General features: G+C 38.5%; 1 protein-coding gene and 2 long non-coding RNA genes across 4 annotated transcripts; 1 reads left to right on the forward strand and 2 right to left on the reverse strand.

Moving 5' to 3' along the window:
- Nucleotides 1–3,471: 3,471 nt before the first annotated feature.
- Nucleotides 3,472–8,946, reverse strand: LOC129410822 (uncharacterized). The gene is made up of 2 exons (XR_008633020.1): nucleotides 8,745–8,946; nucleotides 3,472–4,149 (listed from the first exon to the last, which is right to left on the reverse strand). It is a non-coding gene; the product is annotated as an uncharacterized LOC129410822 (long non-coding RNA).
- Nucleotides 8,947–9,106: 160 nt separating this feature from the next.
- Nucleotides 9,107–11,822, forward strand: LOC129410821 (uncharacterized). Its single transcript, XR_008633019.1, has 2 exons — nucleotides 9,107–10,052; nucleotides 10,444–11,822. It is a non-coding gene; the product is annotated as an uncharacterized LOC129410821 (long non-coding RNA).
- Nucleotides 11,823–11,860: 38 nt separating this feature from the next.
- utp6 (UTP6 small subunit processome component) lies at nucleotides 11,861–17,286 on the reverse strand. Of its 2 annotated transcripts, XM_055159711.1 has the most exons (20): nucleotides 17,132–17,286; nucleotides 16,567–16,663; nucleotides 16,325–16,409; nucleotides 16,213–16,254; nucleotides 16,040–16,132; nucleotides 15,872–15,919; nucleotides 15,744–15,807; nucleotides 15,545–15,663; nucleotides 15,056–15,133; nucleotides 14,902–14,983; nucleotides 14,740–14,821; nucleotides 14,487–14,665; nucleotides 14,320–14,399; nucleotides 14,088–14,165; nucleotides 13,793–13,972; nucleotides 12,929–13,009; nucleotides 12,709–12,818; nucleotides 12,550–12,616; nucleotides 12,351–12,423; nucleotides 11,861–12,227 (listed from the first exon to the last, which is right to left on the reverse strand). In XM_055159711.1, exons 2-20 carry the CDS (start codon nucleotides 16,656–16,658, stop codon nucleotides 12,073–12,075), a joined length of 1,788 nt encoding a protein of 595 aa, XP_055015686.1. In that variant the 5' UTR covers nucleotides 16,659–16,663; nucleotides 17,132–17,286; the 3' UTR covers nucleotides 11,861–12,072. The 2 variants fall into 2 exon arrangements, with proteins under 2 accessions (XP_055015686.1, XP_055015685.1); XM_055159710.1 differs by lacking the exon at nucleotides 17,132–17,286 and having other exon boundaries at nucleotides 16,567–16,835.
- Between the last annotated feature and the right edge of the window lie 516 nt (nucleotides 17,287–17,802).

The raw sequence follows: 17,802 nt of genomic DNA on the forward strand, positions 1-17,802 counted from the left end.
TGTCAGTTTATACATCAGGGCTATGGTGGCCTGGTGGAAAATTATTATACTGCAAGCCATTTATTATGTTTGTAGGTAGAGTTCTAAAACAGTATGGTCCTCCTGGCTCAGCCCTATTGCCCCTGACAGGCTGTCCCGGTAGCACTGACTGAAGTATGGTTCAAATGCCGAGCAGAGTATATACCTATGGCAGAACAATATGACAAAAATAATAATAATTTAAAAGAAATTACAGAACTTTTTATCATAGAGTAGATATATTTCTTTCTCCAAACTCTGAACTCAGGACCTCTCGATTAAAATGGTATTTTTATGAAAACGATATGAAAAAATATAATCGACCAGTAGTATTTCTAAGTGACCAATTACGATTTCTCCCCTATTTTCATTTTATTTTCCTTTTTACAGCACGAGTCTTCTTTAAAACTGAATTCATACAACATGCACTGCCATAACTTTTCAAGGTCCAAATCATGGCTTCTGTGTGGCAGTTGTAACGTCTGTTGACAGTTTCGCTGGCATTGGGGAAACCTTCTTTGTGTAACGGAAGATGGCTTTGTTAAGAGCGCTGAATTCGGTCCAATTCTCAGATCCAGCAGGCTTGGCTTGTGGACGCTTGGATTGCTCCATGCTAGCTTAGGCCAAACAATGGGACTTCATGTTCGCACAAAAATGATCAGAGACACTCAATTGTAACAAAGTACCTCACTGCTACATTTTTGTTTTGGATCATTGTTCATTCTTTTCAGTAATCTAAAATGCTATTGTGAAAGAGGTTTTGAGGAGAGCAAAATGGCCACCTCTCCATGTGAAAAAGCCAGGCACATAAAAGCTCACCGCCGCAGGTCTGTTTGGTAAGTGTTGGCAATGCGATCGGTTGCTTTGGCAAATGATCTTCCTGCCAAAACAAACACTTAAAACGCCCATAGCACACAAACGCACATAGTCTTACTACTGGAGTCTTGCTGAAGTGGCACTTGGAGGGTGAAATATTCAGCTATTCAAAGATATGAGAGGAGAGAAGCCTTCAGTGTTCAGCGTTGTTGACCCAAAAGCCAGAAAAGTAGCTGGAGCCATGGGAGGCCAGCGTTAGTAAAAGAGGAGCTGAAATAGTGATAAAGTGGAGTTAGATCGCAGGCAAGATTTTTAGTATGTGCAACTTAAAGTCTTATATTATGCGAAATTGACTTTTGCTGTAAGCTTTAAGACATTTTAGAATGCTGTTACCTCGTTAAAAACATGAGTTGTGTTTTGTTTCATTCACACGCGTTTGAGTAATCATGCATTTTCAGTCTACATCCTCAAAACTCAAAATGCTTTGTTCCAACTTGTGATGTCATGAAACAGTAGCCTTCACCTGTTTTTTACTCAACATTGGAAATTGAAATTATCCAAATGATTCTAGTGAAGGTGTATGGAGTTTAAAAACACAATGGAGCACTTCCTGTATTACCGCATGACATCACAAGGTGGAACAGAGTGTTTTCTGTTTGAGAGAAGAACTCAACCCAAATATGCAGGATTTCTGTGTTAAACATGTGAAAGAAACAAAACACAACGCTGGGTATACTTTAGATGAGGAAACATAATTATGACCAAGATCAGAAAATAGCCTAATAGCCTAATGAAATTTTACACAGTATTCCACTTACATAAGTTAACCAAAAAAAAAAACCTCTAGAAATTGAGTGGCATACAGTCCCATGATTTCTCTAAATTCTTCACATTACTGAGCTGAAAAGATGTAGCCGTATCATTTAGTACTTCAGTGTTTCAATGCTCCACCAGAATGCTCTTGAATAAATAATTTAATATTTAACACAATTTATTCTTTTTGCATAAGCCACAAAAATAAAGTGACCTTGAAACCAGCACCAGGTTTGTGATTCCTTTGAAATAATAGCTCAATTATAATATTAAAAATAAAGTGATCAAAGAAAATGCAAATTGTAACTCGTAGGAATGTTCAAAAGACATACATTAAATATGAAAACGGATCCAGGTAACAACTGCGGCAAAAAATGAAATATCATAAACCGTTTAAAATATTTTTCAGAAGAAGTGACTACAGCCTCTTCTTGCTCTGCTTTGTAAAAATCCATACAACCACTATTTTATATTTTACCAGTGTCAGAATGGTCAAAAGTGAAATGCATGTACTCTTCAATCAATAGCAGAAAGTGGTTTTACATTCCCCTCACAAAGCAAACAGTGAGGTCAACTGTGTGGAGTTAATAAGTTTGGCTCAAAGTGTTTGAGTTGTACGTGCAGCGGTGTGTGCACAGTGCTGACCCTTGAGTCTAAAGGCACACCTCGCGCTCATATACCAAAAGACTAGACCATGAAATTACATACAACTTTCTTCTCTATTTACTCAAGTCATACCAGAGGCAAGCCAGTCACTTTTACAGAGGAATTTACAAAGGGGAGCCGGGTTCATCTGCTTTGTCTGCTGTGTTTGCACGGAGTGGTTCTTCTGGAGTGGGAGCTCTGTCCGTCCACACCCAAGCTCTGTTCACGATTTGGGCCATTGCCACTACTAAAGGGTGAGGGGGACTCTCCTTTGGGTGTGTCCCTTTCACCTGTTGGGTCATGCTGTCAGCTTTCGTTGTGTTTGGGCATATTAGAAATTCAGATGCACCCAAGAAAGGCTGGTGATGGTTGCTTCAGGTGAGAATGAAAACAAAGCAGATGTAAGTATGTGACAAAGGCACCCTGCTAACTTTGCCCCGCTGTACAAGGAGACCATCTGTTCCTGGACACTGGCTTTACAGTGGGTAAAATCCCTGTAAGGATGCAATGCAAATTAAAATACAGAGCTAACAGGTACAGAAACCAAGTCATTTATCGTTGCCCAAAATGATATTTTATATTATATTATATTTTACCAACTACTGTCTCTGCATACTCCAATGCATCATGCTGTTCACAAGGCACTACAGAATAGGCCGGAAATACAGATTTCCAGATGGAGTTAATGAAACTAGCACCAAACAACACAGCTACACAAATCACAACTATTCAACACGATTTTCCATTTACAAATATTTTGACTATCCACTGTAGTAGACAGTGAATCTTTATTCTAATTCCAACTCCTTATTGTTAAAATTTTAATTACTTGACACTGCTACTGGAACAAGTGACATAAGTATTGGCAGTATAATATATAGAAACAGTATAATATATAGAACCATGTGCCAATTTGAATGTCATCATATGACTGCCTCCTGCAGCTCTCATCACTCTACAGAGATGGTCATTGTGGTTTGTAAGATGAGCTTCAAAGGCAAAATATGCTTGAGGACATAAGTGTCACAGTTGACACGTGTATTAATAAAGTTTATTACTCTTATTCCTTTGAGAAGATCTTTTGATTAAATAATTGTTGCTTCATTTAGACTTTAGAGCAAAGTAATCTTGTAGAGACTTGTAATTCTCTTCAAAATAAAAGTAGTCTGACTAATCAAATTATTTTCTTAAACAAGGTTGTTTTTTATTTAGATATAGATCAGAACGCTATACAAAAGCAGATGATAGCCCTTGCTGCCCTTTTCTAAAACACAAACTAGAGCAAGATGAAACTTTTCCAGCAGGCGCTCACATGGCGACGGGCAGGTGACCAATATGAAGCCGTATGGGTAAAAGCGTGGCGTGACTCATGCCTGGAGGAGTACACTGTGGCAAAGCACTTTAAAAGCAGGAGTTTTGTTCATTCATCCTTCAGGACATCCCAAGAACAGTATAGGGGAATGGGCTTTGAAGATTTCAGTTGACCCCAACTAAGTGTGTGTGTGTGTGTGTGTGTGTGTGTGGCTGAAGGCCCAAGGGAGTGACAACCATGAGGAAGACACACTGTGAGTCCTGTGATAGCCGTATGAGTAATGCCTCCCTCCTCTCTGCACGGACATGTGGTTCAGGGCCCTTAGTCATCCTCCACACTTTCCCCTCCTATAGCTACCTCTCCCAATGTCTCCTCTTTGCCGAGTCTGTCTCCTTCTCCCGGGTTAAGAAGATCCAGGCCGTCCCACTGGGAAACTCGACAGACTAGCCTCGCTCCGATGACTCATTCACCAGCATTGAGAGTCCACACCAGCCCTGTTCTGCTCCACTCCCAACAGCCCACTCCACCACACCCAGGCGTTAGAGCTACAAGAGAAATCGCAATCGAATCGAAATTGGAATTTGAATGGATGAAATGAGCAAATCGCAAGGCTACAATTTCTGAAATCTGTGAAATTTTGTTCAGAAATTACATTCTTGTATTAGTTTGTCAGCTTATATTTCACTCTTTTGGTATTTTTTAGTTTCAAATGTGAACTTTAAACAGAATCCTATTATTAAAAAATAAATCGCTTGTCAAAAAAGTAATAATAATAAAAATAGAAGTTACATATTTTTCCCAAATTGTTCAGCCCGGCATGGAGCGCAGTCATCTAGCCTCTCCTATTAAACCTAATGTCTACATTTCTCAGTCTGCCTTCTGCTCGCTAGAATAGTTAAGTGTTACTTAAACTTTTGATTTAGTTCTAGTCAAATTCGGGTTTGTTCCTGTTTAGTTCATATAGTTGATTTCTGGTGGTTTAGTCATAGTCCTCTTTAGACCTGGTTTAAGCTAAGTTTTACCGATTCCCTCATCCATGAGTCTCAGAATAATGAAAAATTAGGAAGACCATAGCGATTAAACTAAAAAATATTATATCTTTTGGGTTTGACAAAGTCCTCATGTTGCATATAGCAGAAAGCCAAAACCCATGAATAGACTTGGTTTACCTTGTAGTTAGTTAATACTTGTGCGGACCTGTTTTCATGCTAGTTTTGTCAAGAAGACTTTACCAAAGCTATCAAAAGGGGTAGGATAGTTGACTAAAGAAATTCTTGGTCAAATAAAGACATGCCCTGTGTATCGCTTAATCAACTAAAAGGGGATGCGGCAAGGCGCTGGCAAAAGCTCTTAAAATTATTAGGATCTTAGTACAAGTAAAGTACAAATGAAAAGGCAGATTAAACTCCCCTGTCATTCCAGACACTTAATCTAACTCACTGCATGCAATCACCTTTCTGTTGTGATTCATATCCATCCAATCTCTATATATCTTCATAAAACATTTAGTAAATTATAAAAACTTTGGTCAGCTAAGACTCCATCAGCTGATTTATAACTAAGGACTGCAGTTTTACAAAATGGACATCCAAACTGTTTTGTGCACCCAGGCGCTTCTGATATGGTCCTCTGTTTCCTTCACCATCAACCTCCAGTTGTATAGCCCTCTCCTGTATATTGCCGGTAGTCTCTCTGCTTGCATCTGCTGTCTTGTCAAAGCGTCTCTTTGTTTACGTGTCTTAATGCTCCCATCTGCCAGCCTGCATTGCCACAGCCCGTACTGTATATCCTAGCGCTCAGTGAGTTTGTTTGGGTCTACCCGGCCTGTCACTCTACCTGTCTATCTGCTGCTCAGCCTGTTGTCTTTCACAGTGTCTCTTGGTGTGGAATAATGTGCAGTCAAAACAGCGAAGGAGGACACAAGATCAGCTCCCCGGTCGGCATGTCAAACTATAGAGACTGGACAGTTACATTGAAAAAAATGTAGCTTCTCTTTTCACGACAAATGATACATGACACATCTCAAAATGTTTCTACAGGAGGAAAGAAAGGTTTTGTTACATAAATGCAACTTGTTCTAGATTCATGGAAAGATTTTGAGATTAAAAGCATCTGAAAGAAATAATAGAAACATTTGAAAATACTATAATTTTCTAATAATAATAATATGATATATACAATAATAATTGGGTTATAGGGCATCTTAATGAAAATATTCCCAGTTAAAAAGTAGTTATAACTTTCTTTTAACATTTTTTTATTCATTGTTTTAGGCAACATTGTGCACACTGCCCTACTTTTAAGAATCACGAATGGTAGTAGTTATCGTGGGGGTAAAAAACACATATACAGTACATGCTTGATCATTTAAAAAACATTGATTAACTAATGAAACCTCAGATACAACAATGATGTCAGTCCCTACATGGAATCCTCTGCATGTGGCACAGATTCGTTGACCATTGCAAGAGCAATAAGGATTTTTAGGGGCATTATGACTGGGTTAATAAAACACAGCTGCCCCTAAAAGTCCCTCACTTTTCTTGCTGCCTTTTCGTTCTCTCTCTCTCTCCCTCCCTTTTCCAACTTAGTTTCATTCCAAACTTTTGAGATCAAACTACATGCGTTTTCTGGCTGCTCAAGTGAGACGCACACACTTGGACTGACCACAACATTTAGGTTTGAACTGCGCAGAGAAACCTGGATCTTATATTCAACCAAAGCTGCTGTGTGTTTGAGTATTTATGAATTGTATGTTTGAAATAGCAGAGTTTTATTGGGATTTGCAGTGACGTTTTAACAGAGGGTGAATGGGTTCAGAATGCCTTTTCTAAGAAGGAGCGTGGAGAACACAACAAACTTTCACCTTACCACGACATTTCTACAGCCTCTTCACACTGTTTTATTTGAGCTTTTAACATGTTATATTTAGGATTACAGATTTAGGGGTGCTGAGGTCCTGGTGGAGGTCTGACTGAGCCAAGTTAAAACATTTCAGTTTAGGATAAGATATGCTATGTGCAGAGATACTGCCTGTGATAAGACCATCATGGAACTGACTACTTTGTGAGGATGAGGATACCTTAATCAAAGCAACAAATGCGCCAAATTACCTCAATTCAATACATAATATGAACAAATTACACTTAAAGTATGCAATCAAATGAATTAGCATTGCATTTATTGTAAAGTATAAAGTTACACCATGCTGCTTTAAATGCAAACGTGGTAGAAAGAAGGGACCAGATTTAAAGGAAATTGTTCAAGGAAATTGTTCATGTTCATTGTTCATTAATTGTGCTTTTAGTTTGTCTCTGTTGTAGAGCTGGGATTATCTTTGGTGGTTACATAGCTCCCCTTAAACGTGTCCAATCTCTAAATACAGAATTATACACCTATAATAAATAAATAAAAACAAACATACTTGCTTTGGGGAGATTAAGGAGTCTAAGTGTGATTTTAAACAATGTGAAATGCCATTGAGAAGAGCCTGGCAGGGAGCAGCAGACAGCACTGTTTAAGATCACTATTTTAATCAGCAGTGTTGATCAGTCTCCCAGAGCTGCATGTTGCCATACAACCTTTTCAAACCAGGCTCAGGCTCGCCATAGAAGGGTCTTCTATCTTCTACTGACTATAGTGAGAGATGAAAGCTGTTTATCTGTCTAGGGTGTATATGTGAGCATCAAATTAAGTTACGAGAAAATACAAGAAAAACAAGTGCATTAAATAGATCTGAATCGAAGACTTAAGTGAAATTTTGTGTACAGTATGTTCAGTATTTTTAGACAGTAAAATTGTACCAAATGAATTCAAATGTGTTTATTTAGACTGAATATGTTTTACTCTTTAAATTGTGACAGAATAAAATTTTCTTATGCTATGAACTCTATCTGGACAACTGAGGGATTACGCATACACAGTTGGTATCTTCTGCTATATGGGTCCTACAGAATAAAACTTATGGATCAAAACAGTAACAGTTTTACCTAAAGTTGTTATTAAATGTAATTAATGTTTGTTGTTGGTGGTTTTGTTATTATGTTATGAGTTTTTAGGGAGAAACATGCAGATCTGGAGTAAAAAAAACCCCCAAAAAACTCTAACTCAACAGGCGTTTCACCGCAATCGTTCACATAATGTAATGTTTTTATTAATTGTCTGGTCTTAAGTTTGAAAATCTAAATCTCATGCTCCAGTGAATGTCTTACCTATGTGACACTTGCAGCACGGAGATGCCACTGCAGGCCTCAGCTCTATTAATTACATAAAGCATCTCGAGTCAGGATGCTAAATTCATTAGCGAGGTATGTTGGGCATGCTAGGGTCAGTACAGATATAGAAACGGCTCTCCAAAACAACTCCTTCACCACTTAACACACTGGTCCCAAATAATAGTCATCTGATCAAATATTTAAGACTTTAAAAAATTGTATAAAAGTTTTTTCTATTGGTTGAAATATCTGTGTAGACTCTTGGCAGTTCAAATATTAAATAAAAATATTGTTCTTATGGAATAGGTGCAACTTTAAATAGACCTACTTTTGTTTTGGTTGTGGCCTATTTTCTAGACTTCCTCAAAGAAAGGCAGAGAATAAATTGATTTCTTTCAATAACCATTTATCTCAGAGCTCACAGCAGAATGGGGCCAGCTGACAAATGTGCTAAGATTTCTAGAAGAAGCCTAACAAACTGTCATGTGAAACTTTGTCACCACACCACACGCCTCTGACCAAATCTGTAATTTTTTTTATTTTTATTTACAACCTACTATACAGCCACCATCCTGTGAATTACTAAGTTACATATAAAGTGTCCATAAAACTGTATTTCTTTATATTTTATTATTAACCAATTCAAATGGTTAATATTAACCTAATGTTTATTCACATTTTTTTTTGTTTGAGTGATATGCCTTACCAATTTTCATACAGCTGAACTGAGGGCTCACGTGGGCCAGAAACTGGGACTTTGTAGGCCAGTTGAATAAATGAAGTCACCTTGCCCGCAAAGACCCAGGCTCGGACGCACTCCTTCACGTTCTCTTGAGACAACCACAAACTCCAGAGCTTTCTAACAGACAGAGGCTCGAGATTCAGAGTTAATACGTACCCTGCTGAGGCTGTGCCCTGTGTGTTACCTGAGAGGCAGGTGGTAGCATCCGGACAGGGGATGGACACGAGCCGTCTGTCTGGAGGTGATGAGCAAGTTCAACTTCTTTAGCGCTCATCCATGACCACCACAGTGGCCGCGGCTGCAGCGTCGCGTAGCCTGGTCATTTGATGTTGCAAACATCCCTAATTGAGCAAGAATATCCTTTTTTAGAAAGAAGAGGCGAAATGAATGTCTTTTGAAGTAAGTGCCCCTTAGTCCTTATATGTGCAAAGGGAAAAAACACGCAGACGCAACAGTGTCTGGACTCCTCCAGTCTGCCCCCTCCCTTTGCCCCCGAGAGATCCCAGTGCGCTCCCGGTACCAGCCGGCCACTTCCCAGTATCCTTTCTGGAGAGACAGTCGCAGGAGCTGCCGCCGTCATACAGCATTATGAGTAGGATATTCCCAAACAGCTGGAAGGAGCTGATATATGGTGCTGCGCCCTCGTGCTGGGCCCTCCCCAAGATGGACCGGTAACCTGGTTATTTTCAGCGTGTCACTGGCTCGTCTCCAATTCCACTGGACAGGGCCCCACAACCGATTTGAGAAATAACTTAATATCGATTAAGATGGGTAGTCTCGGAGCCTTAGTGAGTAAAGTGCACTCATTCCTGTGGTGTTGTCTCGGCGGTCGGCACGAGGCGTCCACAAACACTCTTTAGCCAAACTGAGCACGTCCTCCGCGGCTGCGCGTGTCTCGTCTGCCGCGCTCTCAAGGTGTTCCCCTCTTTTATCGATACTGCTCAGGGAAGCTATGAACAGCCCAGGTTTATCACACACCTCTTTCCTTGTGCAACATGCTGGTGTGCTGCGGCCTCTGGTGGCAGTGATGCGCCATGACGTTTCATGGTAGGGACTGTTTAACACTTTGTGGGGTCAGACGCACGCTCCACCAGTCTCGAGCTTTAGAGACTCGTGCCTGTCAGCTGCCTCAGTTTTGACATAAAAACTTCATAACAATAGCACGTACCACAATAAAATACTAACAACATGAAAAGAAGCCGTTTAAAATCACAGTCATCAATAACCTTTGTGAAAAGTCAATTGTGTTCCATTGTTTTTGGAATGTTAGTGCTGCGTTAACTGTGTTACTTTAAGATTCTTTTATGCTGAAGGGTTTGTCCGGAACGCTGTGTTCGCCCAGACTCCAGGACGCACACTCCAACAATGATCGATTCGGTGTCTGTCATGAACATGCCAGCCTTTGTCCACTTAGATCTAACCTCACTTAATTCGAGGCCTGCCCGATGTTGGTCATTATTCACGCGCGTCCAGTAGAAACTCATGCGCAAAGGTAAGTTCATATCAGACTGTCAGCGTCTTAACACGGGGCTGTTGTTTTCAGACCAGCTTGTTCTGGGCTGGGCCGTTGTTATTACCATTCTTTCTTACAATCCCTTAAAGCTGGTGTGAAGTACGAAATAAACAGATGAATACATAGATGGACGTTCATGGAATATATAAGGCTCTATAGTATGAACCACAATCCAAACCCACTTTGTTTATACAGATTATTTTATAAACACTTTCCAAAGTGCTGCACCGAGAAAGAAAACAATAAAATGGTCCATTTGTTCTTACTAGTCTTAAACTACTAAAAACTGTAAAATCTAATAAAGTTCAAATTAAGGAAGTTGGCCTACAGTAGTTTTAAGCCGAGTGATTTCATGTGTTGTCTCTCAAAGCAGTGGGTGCAGCCAGCTCTCCAAATGGTCTCTCCGACCATAAAAGCAGTGGTGGATGCCGTGTGGGCAGTGTGGAGCATCGGCGCCTCCATCTATGACTACATCAACACCAGCGCCATGGAGGAGCGCATCCACGCGCTGGAGCACCTCATCACCGTCCACCAGTGCGTGATCGGCCTGCTGTCTGCGGGGGTCTTTGTGCTCTTCACATACGTCGTTTTAAAGAAGATTTGAGAGACCATAAACAGACATTCTTGTGAATTTATGCAGTAATATAAATGAAAAAATAGGACTCACACGAGCTTTTTTTTTTTTTACAATACTGTACTTTGATACAAAATAATGACAGGAAAGATTCTCTAACTTATTTGTGTATTTAAGATGACAAAAGAAATTACTTTATTAATAATGGAAATAACTTGACTCATAATGACTTAAGATTTAAACATAGTGGCTTTCAGGATCCCCAGAGTATTTTACATTGCATTACTCATTCACTCCACACACTGTGATGACACCAGCAATCTCTCACAAGCCCGGCATGGTGGGTGCCATAACCAACAGTTTTATGATGAAAAGGAACATATGGTGATACAAAGATTTGAATTTTTATCAGTAGCAGAAGAGATACTTTTTACATAAACATTACATCAAACCAGCAGTGGGCAATTATTTTTTTCCCCAGAGGGAATTTGAATCCAGTCCTGTGGCAGAGGGCTGAACCAATGCAATCCTTGGTGTAACAAATGCTTACTGCTTGATGCTGATTACATTTTAGGGCATGCTAAAGGTAGGGGGTATGTAGGATGATGTCTTATTGCTTTAAAAAGGAACTAAGCAACACAACTGAACCTCGGCTTCAGTGTCTTACCCTTAACTGGTTTGGCTTATTCTCATGAAGAGGACAGGGTGTTATGAGACAATTTAAATTCATTTTCAACACCTTTTACTTGTAGGATCTGGCAACCTAATGACTTTCTAATTGGACCCAACATGTACATCATGTACAATGTTTCTGCACTTCTGTATAAATCAACATTACAGTTACCAGTAAATTCATAATTTTATTTGAACCTAATTTCTTCTTATGAGGACAGAGATAAAATCCTACATACCTTTCCTTTAAGCAAACTGCAATTAGTTGTATTTGTGATGTAATAAAAGTTAATTGATATTTTAGTCTATGAAGTAAATTAAGATTAAAAAATTTGTAAAAGTTAAATAATATTAATTCTGTTTTAGGACCATCTATGTGAAGAACTGAACATTCCAATCAGTACCTCAGAGCACACGTAAACAAAGTGTCCTTACCATTTATAAATGTATTTGCTGCCTAGTTTTTGCCAATGACAATTTAAATAAATAAAATAAATGTTTGTGCATTAAGTAAAGTTCCTTAAGAATCAAAAAAAATGCATTATATGGTTGTGAATTCATTTATTGTTTCCCTATATGCAGAACAAGTATTAAAATAGTAAAATAGATTGCATTAAAACTATTAAGATGCAAATTCTGTGGTTCAAAGCAAAAACTATGAAAATGTGTTTTAAAATATCAAACAAATATTCACATGAACTTACAAACTGCAAACTTATAATTCTAACTGTAAACCATTTTATTGATTGGATGTTACAAGTGTCCAGTCTGTATTAAAGTGTACTTTGAAGTAAATCGTTCCACACTTTCTCCCTCCAGGATCTTCATGGCTCTCCAGTGGATCTTGCCACAGTTCTCCGGCTGCCCCAGTGGTCCCAGCTCCTCCTGAATGTACTGCAGCCAGAGATCTTCAGAAACAAACAAAGCAAATTCAGTGTTTCCACAAAATACACACTTATTCTTCTGACTTTACATAAAACACCTGTACTTTGTGAATTCAATTTAAAAAGGTTTACGTTTAGACTCCTTACCATCATCTGAAGTGCCAAACTCTTGGAGGGCTCTCTCAAAATAGTCTCTTAAATAGTTTATTTTAGGCGTTTCCTAAACAGATACATTGATTAACAAGCTTAAGTTGCATCAACAAATACAACGTTGTTGTTAAAACTTGAGTTTTTTTTAAATTTTTTTTATATGTAGTAAGGTAATTCACAAAGAGTGCATACGTACTTGCTCTTTCTCTATTTCAATCATTCTGGTGAAGAAAGTTCTGGACAAGGGGCGGATTTCTTGTAAGCTAGAGGAAGAAGTTTTTTTTTTTTTAATATGTCAAAAAAAAAAAAAAAACAAGATAAATTATATGTATTTATTTCTCTGTAGGCCGTTCACCTGGTAAAGGTTTTCCTTGCTTTCTTATAGCCCCCAGTGGAGTAAGACCAATCAAGAAAGCGGTCTTTCATTTCCATGGCAACAGTCGGTACAGTGGACAAAAGGCCGCGCTGAGGAAACAAGAAAACATAGTTTTAAGGGAGAAACTTTAAATAGTTGAAAGTCCACATGACTTTTAGTTAGATGATTGGGGGATAAAAAAAAACATTTGGGACATTACCTTGAAAACAGTTTCAGTCTCTTCAGGGTCCTGGTTGGCCACACTCCACTGAACCTGCAGCTGCCACAGAGGCAGACTCTCCTGCTCAAGCAAGGACAAATGAACTACTTAAATGCAATACAGCACAGAACAGAAATGTGACAGATTTTTTTGCTATTAAACTGGCTTGTGGTTGCTTTTACATATTTAGAACTACTTCATTAGAAACAGTGGCATATTAATGACTAATTGGAAGTGCAGTCAATATTTAGTTTGTATTCTTCAGATTCCGATAACCCATCAAAATTGTGAATGCCTTTGAAGTTAGGAGCAATTATTACACTTATCATGGACTTCTCCTTATACTCTGTTATTACAGCTTTAAAAAACATTTTGTTTATATCAACATCTAATTTACCATTTGTACATCACTTTTAATGTTATCTAGATGACATAATGGGCACATCTAGAGTGCACCCAAGTTAATAAAAAAGCAAGGAGATACATCTAGTAATTAATCCTTTTAAATATGCAACATTACCACTAAGGGCTTGTGAAAGTATTTTTTATAGAGTGTACCCTTTAACCACTCTACAGTATCACAATGAATACACTGTTGTGATGTGAATATTGTGGTAATATCCATGATATATTGTTACTTTAATTTTAATTTTAAAATAATGGTTCAATTTAAAAGGACTAATTTGTCTTCTTTCTAAAACAAAGAAAGTTGCAGAGGGTATTTCAGTCTCGACTAATTGGGTCAAGAAGCTGGCCCACTTATAGTACACTCCTCCCATGGGACAACACTTGCTACTGCGACTGTGGGGGGCGCACCATTGTACTGCAGTTAGGTCAGATATTAAAGATACAATAATTACACACCTTAGGATTAACCTTTGTGAGTGCTTCCTGGAAAAGCTTGTCCACATTCCTGCTTCCGAGCTGCATTAGTGTCTGAAGACTCAAGCTCCACATCGGCACTGATTGGCTAAACTGCTGTGTTGCTGCCATGGCAACACTGGCCGCTCCCTCAGTGTCTCCGTTTGAAAGAAGTATCTGCAGCTAGTAAGATCAGAGAGTAGTTTAAATACATGTACAAATGATAAGACTATATGTTAACTGAACAAAGCTGTTAGAAACTCAAAATAGAAGTGCTTCGAATATAAATCTTACTCACCCAGTTTTTGTAGTAATTTTCTTTCAACATTTGACAGTTGTGGGCACGCTGCAGTACATCCATCAGTCTCTCTTGCCTCTGTGAAAACAACAAAATACCCATAAAGAACTAGTTTAGTACTAAATGCTACCTTATGTGTACTTTTAAACTCCCTAAATTATGAAAAAAGAAAGGTTAAATTCAGGAAAAAGACTAGCAGTTATTATTTTATCTTATTGAACACAGTACTCACCTTTTCTTTCAGTTCCTGGACATTTGTTTTCCTTTTTTGTCTTTCCAAGCAGAATGACACATAGCAGGTCCACATAGGCTCTACAATCGATGCATAAGTTCACAGTTCAGAACTTCATCTATATCCACCAGTGTAGTATATGCGTTTCTAGTATTAACAGATCTTACCTGTGTTTAGATTCTTTATTCCTTCCTCATAGACTTGGCAGCAGCGTTCTTCTCTGCGGTTTATGTCTGAGGCCCGTCCTTTAGCAGACAGAAGTTCCTCCCCTGCCCCAGGAGCTTCTAACTCTCTCTTTGCCATGAAATCCCAAGTCACACTGTCACCAGTGTAATTAGTCTGTAAGCTGCAACATAAAAGGAGACAAGAATTTGTAGATTAACAAACTCTAAACATGTCAAGGTCATAAACAAAACCTACTCTTGAAAAATTGAGTCCTGGAGTTCTTTAGTGAAATTAAAAATTGCTGCAATATTTAGAAGTGAGATGACAAACTCTGCCTCTGTAAAAGAAAATGTGTGTGTTTATTATTTGTTTCTATTCAGTAGTTCATCATTTTATTTAAAGAAAAAATATGCAAACCTTTAATTTTTCCTGTGGCATCTTTGTACACAACTTCAGCTAATTTACCATTCAGGATTTCAGGTGAGAACTCATAATCACCCTAAACATGAGAATTAAAACTGCATCAAAGTTGTAAAATGTGAAAAGAAAATTGTTTATTATTTATACAAACCAAGTCCATCTTGGCTTTTTCCAGCTCTTCCTTCTGCTTCCTCAGCTTTTCACAGTGCAGCAGCTCCATGCGGAAGTACTACATTGAATAGAATACAATATAATAGAAACCCTTTATTGTCATTATACAGTATAATGAATTTCAGAGCTGCTCCGTCAAAGTGCAAGAATTAATAATAAATAAAACAAATTAACATTTCTCATTCAGTATGGTGACAGCTTTGGGGAAGAAGCTGTTCCTGAGTCTATTGGTCCTAGTTGGAATTGACCTGAAGCGCCTGCCAGAAGGCAACAGGTTGAACAGGTGTAATCCAGGGTGTGTACTGTCTTTAATTATTTTCCTTGCTCTGCTGTGACAGTGGGAGTTGTATAACGTGGTTAAGGAAGGCAGAGGGCAGCCAATAATATTTGTGGTTGTAAGCATAGAAAATTAGTAAGGTGTGGACATTAAAATAAATAATTTTAGGATTAATATGCAAGATAGTATTACCTCTTGGTACACCTTCTTGTTATCTGGGTGAAAGCGCAATGCCCTAAGGAAGAGATGTCTGGCACTTTCAGAAGAATCACGATCCTCCAGCTCACTTTTGGCAGCCATGATCCACAGTGCTAGACCAGAAAAAATAATTAACATTTTTATTGGAGAAAAATCACACTGAGGTGATTTTAATACAAATGTTTGTTAGTACCTGGTTTGTCAGGATGGATAGCAAGCATGGCTGAAAACACCTTGCTGGTTCGAGCTTTAGTTCCCTGAAAGAGCATACCTAATGATACATCAATGCTTTTTTTAAATGTTATTAAAATGTTTACGTACCCATTTCTTACAGAAAGCTACATGTGACAGCCATAGCTGTACATCATTCTGTAACACAAACCAAACAGACATAAAAAAAAAAATCATATACCTTTAATTACTTACATTATTTATGTCCAAAGCATATGTACAGTGTGTTGCACAATTAGTTTTATTGTTTTACATTACCTTCCATTTATTTGTTGCTCTTTTGAAAATACCGTTGATTCGGCTGATGATGGGAAACTCTATTTCTTCTCTTTTGAAATTGTAGCGAATATGCTAAGGAATATTAAAACATATAATTAGAACTAAGTAACACTTAAGGAAAGCAATTTATTGAAAATATGTTGAAAACTTACAACTCTCCTCTTCTTGATAAGCTCCAAAACGTTAATTTCATACTAGGAGTACATAATATATTATTGTCTTCTAATAAAGTAGAAATATATGACTCAAATTCCAGTATTTTACCTGGATGTAAGCAATGAAGTCCTCTTTGTTTACGATCAGTCTATGGAGTTTATATTCCAAGGCAGTTACTCTTTTAATTAATGATCTAAAACAAAAAATGTACACTGATCATTATCAACTTGAATCCTCAAGTTGCTCATTAAATATTTATTATTACGTTTAGTTTTGCAAGTAAATAAATCAATGCACTTTGCCAAATCATTCATTTTTATTTTAAAAGTTTTCTGATGTCTTTAACTTACTTGACTTCTTTTTTAGTGAAGAGCCCCACTCTCTCCAGCTGCTCCAGTTCAGGGATTCGCTCCTCTATTCGCCGCTGCACGACCTCCGCCATCCCGACTACCAAACAAACACGTCTGATAAAACACTTTTAAATGTGCGATGTTGGTTCATGTAATTTCGTGGCAAATTCTGAGATTTCAGGTTTGGAGCGTTTTCGCCAACCCTGCTTCTACCCCTGTGCTCCCACCATACACATGGGTGGAAGTTGTGATTGGGTGCATTTCCTGTGCAACATACAAATTATTCCGTGAGGAAACTAACCAGCCTGGCACATAGGTCCATAGAACTATAGGTCTTATGTATTTTTGCAAGTAAGAATAAAACGTTATTTAGCTTAAAGTAGACGAAACATACAATTTTCCAAAATAATATGATTAAATTATGTTATTGTCTTTGAACTGTCAAACTGTTATCGTGTTTGAAACCGAATGTCAGAATTATATCTGAATGTGGATCAGTTTTCAAACGCTCCTGCACCGAAACATCTACTTTGTACATTTGTGTACTTTCTGTCTACTCTTATACCTCACTGGGTTCGCCACTGTTGAAGTACAAAGCTGCTGAAAGCGTTTGCAGTGTGAGCTGAGTTTTCTTGTCATCAGCGCCGATCATCTTAATTTCCCGCAAAATCGTGGAAAGCGAGAGCGGGCTGCATGTCACCTCCGGAGGCGAGCAGCCAATCCCCGCTCCGCATTCTCACGGGCTGGCTCCCATTGGGTGACAACTGACTAATGCTCTGTTGTTCAGTACAAACTGAAGGAGACATACCCGAGACTAAATTATAGACATACTATTGAACATTTAGCCAGAATACATATTTAGCTCCGGTATCAGTAACTACGCTTTATTAGCGGATACGTAAAGCCCAGGGACGTGTGGAGACTGTTGATTCTGCCATGCTAGCGGTGCCTGCTAACTAAGTTAGCTGCGTCTCGTCTGCTCATCATCTTCATGGGCCACTGCTGCTGAGTCTACAGGCTTGTGGCAGCGAGGCTACAACATTTATGCCATCAGCCAGGGTGCGTTATACCATTTTTTATCAACAAGTTCATAAATGATTTGATATAAGTAATACTTCTATGCAAATCAAGCTAGCGATCACGTTAGCATTGCTGAAGGAGTCATTTTAGCGACAGCGACTGCTAACACTGCCTCTGTCTACCATAGCCATGCTTAGCTCGGTATTTGTAATAATT

The sequence above is a fragment of the Boleophthalmus pectinirostris genome, unplaced genomic scaffold (assembly GCF_026225935.1).
Source record: "Boleophthalmus pectinirostris isolate CB_2022bp ecotype Guang Dong unplaced genomic scaffold, ASM2622593v1 HiC_scaffold_245, whole genome shotgun sequence".
NCBI classification, from domain to species: Eukaryota; Metazoa; Chordata; class Actinopteri; order Gobiiformes; family Gobiidae; genus Boleophthalmus; species Boleophthalmus pectinirostris.